Source organism: Labrus bergylta, chromosome 4, assembly GCF_963930695.1.
Source record: "Labrus bergylta chromosome 4, fLabBer1.1, whole genome shotgun sequence".
NCBI classification, from domain to species: domain Eukaryota; kingdom Metazoa; phylum Chordata; class Actinopteri; order Labriformes; family Labridae; genus Labrus; species Labrus bergylta.
This window is the reverse complement of record NC_089198.1, coordinates 7353607-7364716: the sequence shown is the minus strand read 5'-3', so window position 1 is coordinate 7364716 and position 11110 is coordinate 7353607. Positions and strand designations below refer to the sequence as shown.

Here is an 11110-nt window from a genome sequence, read left to right as displayed (position 1 = left end):
TCTCTGACTCGACTCACTTCAGTTTGCTGCTGGGATCTGACCTGCTGCTTCATATCAGAGCGTCTTTTCTCCATGAGACGGATCAGCTCAGTGAAGATCTTCTCACTGTTCCCCACTGTTTTATCAGCTGAGCCATTGATAGCCTCCACCTCCTGTTGGAGCAGCTTCACATCTTTCTCTCTGTCCTGGATTCTCTGCTGGATGTTTTGTCGACTCACCTCAAGCTCTCTCTGCCTCTCGCTCCTTTCTGCTGCAGCTGAGACTGTGTCATGACCTTTGTGTTCATCCACAGAGCAGAGATAACAGATAGACTGCTGATCAGTACGACAGAACATCTTCATCACCTCATCATGACGAGAGCAGACGTTCTCCTGGAGCTTCTTGGAGGGCTCCACTAGCTTGTGTTTCTTAAAGACAGGTAGTTCATAGTGAGGCTGAAGATGTTTCTCACAGTAAGAGGCCAAACACTGCAGACAGGACTTACAGGCTTTCAGTTTCCTCCCGGTGCAGACATCACAGGCCACATCATCAGGTCCAGCATAGCAGTGATCAGCAGGAGCAGCTTGGAGTCCAGTCTTCTTCAGCTCCTCCACTAAAACTGCCAACATGGTGCTTTTCACCAGGACAGGCCTCGGTGTGAAAGTCTGCCTACACTGAGGGCAGCTGTAGATTGTCTTTTCATCCTCTTTATCCCAGTGGCTTTTAATACAGTTCATACAGTAACTGTGTCCACAGGGAACAGTCACCGGATCCTTCAGGAGATCCAGACAGATGGAACAAGAGAAGGCCTCCCGGTCTAGTTGAACTCCTTTCTGCGCCATTTCTCCTCTCTGTAATGACGACTGTCTGAGTTTCACTTCTTAGAAATCAAACTAGTTTCACCTCTGATCTACACAGCATGTGTTTGTTCAGTGTCTGCTCTTGCACCGTCCCACATGTTGGTTACACCCATCCTCAAACTGTAGATCTAAAGGGGAGGGAACAAGAAAATAAACGTCAGAGTGGAGCTGGCTGAGTCTGAGAGCAGGAAGAAGAGGGAGGGGTTAACAAGCTCTGAGTCACGTTTCATTACTCTGACAGGGCAGATTCTCAACATGAACACATAACCACTCTCTGTTGCATGGAAGAAAACTCTATAAGCAAGCATGTAAAAAACTCTAGTCACACATTTCTTAACATGTAAAAAGAATTTAATAAAACACAGAGAATAACTGAACATGTTCTACAACTACTGTCAGAACGGAGCTACCTGTGAGCACCAGCATTACAAGCTGTCAAAATCTGAGACACCACAGGGAGGGGTCAGAGTTAACACTGAACTTCACCACCATTGGAAGAGGTATTTTCACATACTGGTGGTTCACATGCTGGATTAAATACATTGACCTGACCTTTATTCCTTGTTTCTGTCTATCAGATGGTCAAACTGATGATTGAAGCAGATCATTGATATTGTCTTTAAACATACTTCACCTCAGATTGAAGTCATAATCCTGTTTCAGATACAAACCTACTGATTCCTACTTTTGCCTTAACTTAAAAAGCCTCCCCTTAAAACAGTCGGTTTGATTACAAGTAATGGAAGAATTTGGATATGTAGTAGAAGTAGTACACTGACAAAAAATACCTCAGTGTCTTTTTGTCGCTGCTCATTTGCTGATCCAGGCTGCACGGGGCTGTGGAGCTCACTTGTTGGTTACACCTATCTTGCACTCGTATATTAGTGAACGAGAGGGAACCAGGAAATGTGTGCACAGAGTGGAGTTGAGCAATCGGGAGGGGTTACCATGCTGCCCTCACTCATGTGATGAATTCTCTTAAAGGGACAGTGTGAGTTTGTCAGTCTGAGTTTTATCATACAGTGAAGATTAAAAGACAACATTGAACAACCACATGATGTTTTTTAATAACTTACAGCTCACAATAGTTGAAGCAAACATTGAAAAGCTTCATGTTTGGTTTCCTCTGAAATCTACAGTTTCAGAGAGCTGTTTTGTATAACTGAAAAAAGATTTCTTGTGCTTTAAAGGAGAAGACAACACAGACAGTGTACAAACAAACAACAACATACAGATTCATAAAAGACGTAATGCTGCAATGGAGAGGTTAGACTTTGGAGAATTCATACAAAAGTACAATAAAATAGTACGCAGACGTTTAAATTTGTGTTTCATCTGTGTATGTTTTACCAAGTGTTGTAGTCAAGACCACACAAACTGAGACCAAGACATACCTGAAATCAGAGTGCTCAGAGACCGAGACAAGACCAAGGCCAAGGCAGGAAGAGACCGAGACAAGACCAAGACCATAAATATAAATAAAACAATCATCATCTTTAAAATCCGAGACCGAGATGAGGCCGAGTAAAAATGATTTTGATTACGAGAAGAGAGCGAGACCTTTAAAAGACCCAGACTGATTTTAAGTACTACAACATTACAGTTTACCCACCTTCACTTCTTTATCAGGCACAAGTAAGTAGGCTCAGGACTGGTGAAATCAAACTTTGTAGTTATGTTTCAACAGTGAATAAAATATACAAAGAATTCATTATCAGGTATGTTCATATTCTGGCTGAGGCTGGTTAAGTGTCCCTTCTCATGTCAGTGGTTACATTAATGTGGGAAGGCAGCTTGAAGTGAGCACCTGCAATACAGGGCTGTCAAAATCTGAGAAACCACAGGGAGGCGTCAGAGTGCCAATGAACTTCACCACCTTAAGGAAATGTGTCGATACACCTTTATAAATGTGATCTTTGAAAAAATGGTTTATATGAAATAGTAATAAGTTAGGACCTCACTAACCGAGACCAAGAAGTACCTGAGACAGGAGTGCTTCGAGATAAGACCAAGACATTTAGGGATCCAGACCGAGTCAAGACCAAGACCAAGGCTGGGCGAGACCGAGTGTACCTGTAGTACCCAGATGTTTGAATTTCGAACCAATAATAGTTAGTGAAGACTGGTTTAATCAAACTTTGTAGTAATGATGCAACAGTGCATTCAAATATCTCAAGTCTCTGCAGTCATTATCAGGTTATTTTTTCAGTCTGGCTGAGGCTCGTTAGTGGAAACTGCAAAAAGGCCGTTCTTTTTTTAAGTAAGTTTAGCGACACCTAAACAGTCAAATAAGGAGAATGGTATTGGCTGAAACAGTGGATACTTTTATGAATGAGATACATTTCTAATGTGCAGCTATAAGTCCGACCTTTTAGAAGACTAACATCCCACCAATAAACGATCAATTGTTTCGATCCAATCAGTAAAAGTCTTTAAAACAAGACATCTTCTATCATTTTACTCTCCACTGAAAGTCTGTTTAAAAAGATAGGTCTTACATTGTTTTAAATTTTATTATTCATAGACTTTGTTACTTTGATTTTCAGATGCAGTGTCTTCCACATATCAGGAGCATAAAAACTTATTCTTCAACACTTTTTTTTGTCTGATAATATTTCCTGTGGCCTTCAGCCTCTGTGCTTTCTAATTAGTATTGTGTTATGATGTTTTTAGATTATGATAATTCATGTTTTAAGATACCTCATTGTACATATTTCTATCAATTGGGTAGATGGTTAGCGATACAGCATAGATAAGAGAACAAAAGTCATCACTAGCACTGACAGCCTTCATGACTTAAAGGTCACATATTCTCCTCCTCTTCAACCTGTTTAAATAAGTCTCAGAGCTCCACAAAACATGTCTGTGAAGTGTCTTGTTCTAAATCCACTCTGATCCTGTATTTGATCATGCCTATAAACCCCTCTATTTCAGCCCTGCTCAGAACAGGCTGTGTGTGTACGTGCGAGGGTGAAAGGTTAACAGAATGCCTGAGATCCATGTCTGCTGTGGTGCAAGGAAAACGAGAGGGACTGGTCAGAGGAATGTCCTACGTCCACATATGATATTGAAATCAAGAAATTTGGCTTTACTGGTTTCGTCAAAGTACCGTAGTATGCGAGTGCAGTGAAGAAAAGTATAATCAGCTTTCTGTAGAAACATGGAAAAAAAACATAGATGTTAACACATTGTCCCCTAATGACTTACAGAACTCAGCAGAGTCTCCAGGAGTCCAGTTAAACCCCTGTCCAGCATGTAGAGGCTGGACAGAGAGGCGTCAGAGTTCCACTGAACTTCACCACCATTGGAAGAGGTGTTTTCACATACTGGTGGTTCACATACTGGATTAAATACATTGACCTGACCTTTATTCCTTGTTTTTGACTATCAGATGGTCAAACCGATGATTGAAGCAGATCATTGATGTTGTCTTTAGACATACTTCGCCTCAGATTGAAGTCATAATCCTGTTTCAAATACAAACCTACTGATTCCTACTGCTGCTTTAATTTACAAAGTCTTGCCTTGCAACAGTCGGTTTGATTCCAAGTAATGAAAGAATTTGGATATGTAGTAGTAGTAGTAGTAGTAGTAGTAGTAGTAGTAGTAGTAGTAGTAGTACAACAATCAAAAATAGTTTTAAAAAACCTCACACTAACAGTTAAATGTTATCAGACCAATCCCTCACCAGGTACTAGCAGTAAACATAATTCCCATTCCAACAAAGTATTTGATTTGACCATGCGGCAACCAGTGTACTGTTGAAAAATGAAGCCAATGTGGAAGTGCAAAATCCTGCAGTTCATCGAGTGTCCACTAGAGGCTGGCTCCAGGAACACCGGAATTCACATTCACACAACACATGCAAATAAAAAACTGTTTTTACAGCATGAATAAATATGTTTACAGCCTGGATTAGTTGTTGTCCACATGGGCACACACTGTACGGAGAGTGTATTTTTCTACAACAAATCCGATTTGAGGAACGATACGTGTTAACCATATTTAGCCAAGTAGCTGACATGATTGACAGGTGGGCGCGATGTGTACGAGGCTTAAAACCCGCCTCAGCTCCAGCTCTCAGTCTAGAAAGTTAGACTGAGACAGGATTTCCAGCATGGTGGCTGCTGCTGATGAGCCTCAGGAGCCCCTGCTGTAACAGATGGGTGACATCACTCAGGCTTCATCCATTAATATTTACAGTTTATGTTTCATACACATAATCCTCCTACAGTTAAATAAAAAGCTAATTAGCTAGCTTATCTTTTAATAGTTTTACCGGTCAGTTTTAGAAGAGAAAATGACTTTCAGATGATTGTTTCTTAATTCTTGGCTTGCTGATGAGCTTTATGTCTGACATGTTTTTTTGTTGTTGCCTCCCTTCGTAAACAGCCAGTGACTACACCATGTATCCGTTCTCAACCCAAAATGGAAAAGACTTCCAGAATCTTCTCTCGGTCTATCTGGATGCAGCTTTCTTCCCGTGTTTACGAGAGCAGGATTTCTGGTGAGTGGTGACTGCTGCTTCTCATATTTGTTTCATGTTTGTATTTATTTGACTTGATAGCATTGTAGCAAAAGTCAACTTTTAAATATTCAGTGAAGATTTTGTCTTTATAGTCAGCTGTTAACTCTGTCAGTTGGACTGTTTGTCCTGAGGCTGGCTTCACACTAGGGGAGTTTAGGCCTGATTTTGGGCCTTTTATTTGTCCAAATAATCCTCAAGTGTGTGGTGTCAATACGATTATTTTACAGCTCCTGATCGAGTCAGAGCCTCCCCGATCTGGAATCCTAAATACAAAAACATGTTTGTTATTTACCATTCCAGATCGGGCTGCCTCCGACTGAATACCTGCAGTAGCCAAAAAGAGAGCGAAGAGAGCATCACTTTTACAGCTCACAAACATGCCAGTGAACACAAACATAACTGTGCCCTGAGCCAAGAGGAATATAGAAAAAGAAGAGCAGCTTGAGTAACAACATGAGTGGCTTTTTAATGTCTCGACTGTCTTCCATATTTGTTTTTCTTCTGAAGTCACGTTTGATCACACGAGTTCTCGTGAGCTCTCGTGTCTGTGGGATCACCACTGTGAACTCGTTTCTACAAACTGCAGGTGTGTGGTCTCACAGTCGGGTCAAATCGTCTAGTGTGTGCAGTCGGAGGATTATAATGTTTAGAATCATTTAGCTGTCCTCATGTCTTTGGTCTCCCACGTTTTTTAAATAGGTTAAGATCTGAATATTGCCGAGTGTGTAGCCAGCCTAAAAGAGTCCAAGACCTTTCTGATATCACTTGTTTGAAACAGTCGCTGATGAAATCTGCTCTTCACTAGTTCATTTCTGTTTGTGTTGATTTTGCAGGCAGGAGGGCTGGAGGCTGGAGAATGAAAACCCAACAGATCCCAACTCCCCTCTGGTCTTTAAAGGAGTGGTGTTCAATGAAATGAAAGGGGCTTTTGTAAGTCTACACTTTCTGAATCATAGTTTTATATGCAGATACAATATAGTGAAGTTTCAGTGTTCTTTTAAGGAGCTTCAGATATCTTATATTTCATGTTACCTAAAAGCACCTCATGGATTAAGTTTGAGAGTGAAGTGGTTCGTGGTAACTCCAAGTGTTTTTTTTCTTGCTTTTATATTTATACTCACCTTAAATATGTTATGACATCATGGAACAAAGTTAAAATTATGCCTGCTCACGGTTTAGTAGTTGGCAAAAAAACAAAACAACTCAGGCCCTGCTGTGTCCACCTAGCGTTTTCTTTTTTCAGGCAGAAAATAGCTGGCTGTGCGCTGAGAATAAAAGCGCTGCACGTCAGTCCTGTCTCTATGACAACAGTCTGTTGACAACAGCTCCTGTATGACCGACACTGTTCCGTTGCTTTTCTCTGTTTGATTTTTATCTGTCACTTTGAGCATCAAACGGAGGATGCTTGACCTCCAAATTTTTCCTGGATGATGAGCTCAATAATAATGACATCCCCGTTCTCACGGCTCTGATCAGACACAGAGCAAGGACCCAACTGATGTACTTTATGATTGGCTGGTTGAAAGAAAAGCGCCGGTGACGTCAACAGCGGCCTCATAAAAAGATTTTTAGTTTGAAGTGCTCGGAGCGGCCGCACAAATTAGGCAGAGCGCTCGGAAGAAAGGCGCTGGACGCTGCGCTTTGCTGCTGCTGCAAACGCTCTCTCCTCATTGGGAACAATAGAACAAAGACACTCAGAAAAAGCTAACAAAATCTATAAAATGCTAGGCGGACATGGGGCCTAATGCAACAGCAGTGAAACAAGAAACAAGTTCCAGATATGAGATGAACAGGTGACGTCAGATAAATGGTTTTGAAATAAGAGTGTGTCAGTGACTGTTTAACGTTTGATTGTGTGTTTTTTTTTAGTCTGACAACGAGCGCGTGTACGCCCAGCACCTCCAGAACAAGCTGTATCCAGACCACACGTACTCTGTGGTGTCAGGAGGAGAGCCTCTAGCCATCCCTGACCTTACCTGGGAACAGCTCAAGCAGTTCCACGCCACGCATTACCACCCCAGCAACGCCAGGTACATGGACACACACACGTGTACACTGTGAGCCTAGAAGGGACAGGAAACTGTAAAGTGCTGTGAAGAAATGAGATGAGAGCAGGTGTTAGCCAGCAGAATCCTTTCTTTGTTACATTTAATAATCTCCTGCAGCAGAACGATGCAGGCTCACATTGACAAAGTAGATATGAAACACAGGAAACTTTAATAATTTGATGGTAACATACCTGATAATGAATGCTTTGTATATTTTATTCACTGTTGAAACATAACTACAAAGTTTGATTTCACCAGTCCTGAGCCTACTTACTTGTGCCTGATAAATAAGTGAAGGTGGGTAAACTGTAGAGTTGTAGTACTCAAAATCAGTGCTACAGTTACAGTTTAAGTGAGTGACATGCCCCCTGCACAGAAGATGATGATTGTTTTATTGATATTCATGGTCTTGGTCTTGATCTTGGTCTCGTCTCGGTCTCTGAGCACTCTGGTTTCAGGTATATCTTGGTCAAAGTTAGTGTGGTCTTGACTACAACACTTGGTAAAACATACGTAGATGAATCACAAATTTAAACTTCTGCGTACTATTTTATTATAGTTTTGTATGAATTCTCCAAAGTCTAACCTCTCTATTGCAGCATTACGTCTTTTATGAATCTGTATGCTGTTGTATGTTTGTACACAGCCTCATTTCAGGTAGTATTTTCTGTCTTCATTCTCTCTGTGTTGTCTTCTCCTTTAAAGCACAAGAAAACTTTTTTCAGTTATACAAAACAGCTCTATGAAACTGTACATTTCAGAGGAAACCAAACATGAAGCTTTTCAATGTTTGCTTCAACTATTGTGAGCTGTAAGTTATTTAAAAACATCATGTGGTTGTTCATCGTTTTGTTTTCATCTTAACTGCACGATACAACTCAGACTGACAAACTCACACTGTCCCTTTAAGAGAATTCATCACATGCGTGAGGGCAGCATGGTAACCCCTCCCTATTGCTCAACTCCACTCTGTGCACACATTTCCTTGTTCCCTCTGCTTCACTAATATACGAGTTCAAGATAGGTGTAACCAACAAGTGAGCTCCACAGCCCCGTGCAGCGTGGATCAGCAAATGAGCAGCGACAAAAGGACACTGAGGTATTTTTTGTCGGTGTACTACTTCTACTACATATCCAAATTCTTCTATTACTTGGAATCAAACCGACTGTTTTAAGGGGAGGCTTTTCAAGTTAAGGCAAAAGTAGGAATCAGTAGGTTTGTATTTGAAACAGGATTATGACTTTAATTTGATTTGAAGTATGTTTAAAGACAATATCAATGATCTGCTTGATCATCAGTTTGACCATCTGATAGACAGAAACAAGGAATAAAGGTCAGGTCAGTGTATTTAATCCAGTATGTGAACCACCAGTATGTGAAAACACCTCTTCCAATGGTGGTGAAGTTCAGTGGAACTCTGACCCCTCCCTGTGGTGTCTCAGATTTTCACAGCTTGTAATGCTGGTGTTCACAGGTAGCTCCGTTCTGACAGTAGTTGTAGAACATGTTCACTTATTCTCTGTGTTTTATTCACTTCTTTTTACATGTTAAGAAATGTGTGACTAGAGTTTTTTACATGCTTGCTTATAGAGTTTGCTTCCATGCAACAGAGAGAGGTTATGTATTCATGTTGAGAATCTGCCCTGTCAGAGTAATGAAACATGAGTCAGAGCTTGTTAACCCCTCCCTCTTCTTCCTCCTATCACACACAGCCAGCTTCACTCTGACATTTATTTCCTTGTTCTCTCCCTTTTAGATCTACAGTTTGAGGATGAGTGTAACCAACAGGTGGGACGGTGTAAGAGCAGACAATGAACAAACACATGCTGTTTAGATGAGAGGTTAAACTAGTTTGATTTCTAAGAAGTGAAACTCAGACAGTCGTCATTACTGAGAGGAGAAATGGCGCAGAAAGAAGTTCAACTAGACCAGGAGGCCTTCTCTTGTTCCATCTGTCTGGATCTCCTGAAGGATCCGGTTGCTATTCCCTGTGGACACAGTTACTGTATGAGCTGTATTAAAAGCCACTGGGATAAAGAGGATGAGAAGACAATCTACATCTGCCCTCAGTGTAGGCAGGACTTCACACCAAGGCCTGTCTTGAGGAAAAACACCATGTTAGCAGATTTAGTGGAGAAGCTGAAGAAGACTGGACTCCAAGCTGCTCCTGCTGATCACTGCTATGCTGGACCTGATGATGTGGCCTGTGATGTCTGCACCGGGAGGAAACTGAAAGCCTGTAAGTCCTGTCTGCAGTGTCTGGCCTCTTACTGTGAGAAACATCTTCAGCCTCATTATGAACTACCTGTCTTCAAGAAACACAAGCTAGTGGAGCCCTCCAAGAAGCTCCAGGACAACGTCTGCTCTTGTCATAATGAGGAAATGAAAGTATTTTGTCGTACTGATCAGCAGTCTATCTGTTATCTCTGTTTAATGGATGAACACAAAGGTCATGACACAGTCTCAGCTGCAGCAGAAAGGAGCGAGAAGCAGAGAGAGCTCGAGGTGAGTCGACAAAACATCCAGCAGAGAATCCAGGACAGAGAGAAAGATGTGAAGCTGCTTCAACAGGAGGTGGAGGCTATCAATGGCTCTGCTGATAAAACAGTGGGGAACAGTGAGAAGATCTTCACTGAGCTGATCCGTCTCATGGAGAAAAGACGCTCTGATGTGAAGCAGCAGGTCAGATCCCAGCAGCAAACTGAAGTGAGTCGAGTCAGAGAGCTTCAGGAGAAGCTGGAGCAGGAGATCACTGAGCTGAAGAGGAAAGACGCTGAACTGGAGAAGCTCTCACACACAGAAGATCACAACCAGTTTCTACACGACTACCCCTCACTGTCACCACTCAGTGAATCTACACACTCATCCAGCATCAAGATCCGTCCTCTGAGGTACTTTGAGGACGTGACAGCAGCTGTGTCAGAAGTCAGAGATAAACTTCAGGATGTCCTGAGAGAGAAATGGACAAACATCTCACAGACAGTGAGTGAAGTGGATGTTTTACTGTCAGAACCAAAACCAGAGCCCAAGACCAGAACTGAGTTCTTAAAATATTCATGTGACATCACACTGGATCCAAACACAGCACGCACACAGCTGTTATTATCTGATGAGAACAGAAAAGTAACAGCAATGAGAAAAGAACAGTCTTATTCTAGTCACCCAGACAGATTCACTGGTAGGTGTCAGGTCCTGAGTAAAGAGAGTCTGACTGGACGTTGTTATTGGGAAGTGGAGTTGAGAGGAAGAGTTTTTGTAGCAGTCACATACAAGAATATCAGCAGAGCAGGGGGCTCAGATGAATGTTGGTTTGGACGTAATGACAAGTCTTGGGCGTTAGATTGTTACAACAACAGTTATGACTTTTGGTACAACAATGTCAGGACTCCTGTCTCAGGTCCTCGGTCCTCCAGAGTAGGAGTGTACCTGGATCACAGAGCAGGTATTCTGTCCTTCTACAGCATCTCTGAAACCATGACTCTCCTCCACAGAGTCCAGACCACATTCACTCAGCCTCTACATGCTGGACTCTGGATTCAACATTTTGAAGACTCTGCTGAGTTGTGTAAGCTGAAGTAGACAGAAGTCATTAGGGGACAATGTGTTAACATCTGTGTTTTTTTTCCATGTTTCTACAGAAAGCTGATTATACTTTTCTTCACTGCACTCGCATACTACGGTACTTTGACGAAAC

General features: G+C 41.9%; 2 protein-coding genes across 2 annotated transcripts in view; one reads left to right on the top strand and one right to left on the bottom strand.

Annotated features, from left to right (window-relative positions):
- Positions 1–821, bottom strand: part of LOC136178866 (tripartite motif-containing protein 16-like) — a 2218-nt gene extending 1397 nt beyond the window's left edge. The window contains exon 1 of the mRNA XM_065953294.1: positions 1–821. This exon is cut by the window's left edge and continues 1397 nt beyond it. Within this exon, the coding sequence (XP_065809366.1) occupies positions 1–821 (821 nt within the window).
- Positions 822–9281: 8460 nt separating this feature from the next.
- LOC136179002 (tripartite motif-containing protein 16-like) lies at positions 9282–11110 on the top strand. Its single transcript, XM_065953593.1, has one exon. The coding sequence runs from the start codon at positions 9319–9321 to the stop codon at positions 10993–10995; it is 1677 nt and encodes a 558-aa protein (XP_065809665.1). The 5' UTR covers positions 9282–9318; the 3' UTR covers positions 10996–11110.

Coding starts and splice junctions, on each gene's coding strand:
- LOC136179002 (XM_065953593.1), top strand. CDS start 9,319: ATGGCGCAGAAAGAAGTTCAACTAGACCAGGAGGCCTTCTCTTGTTCC.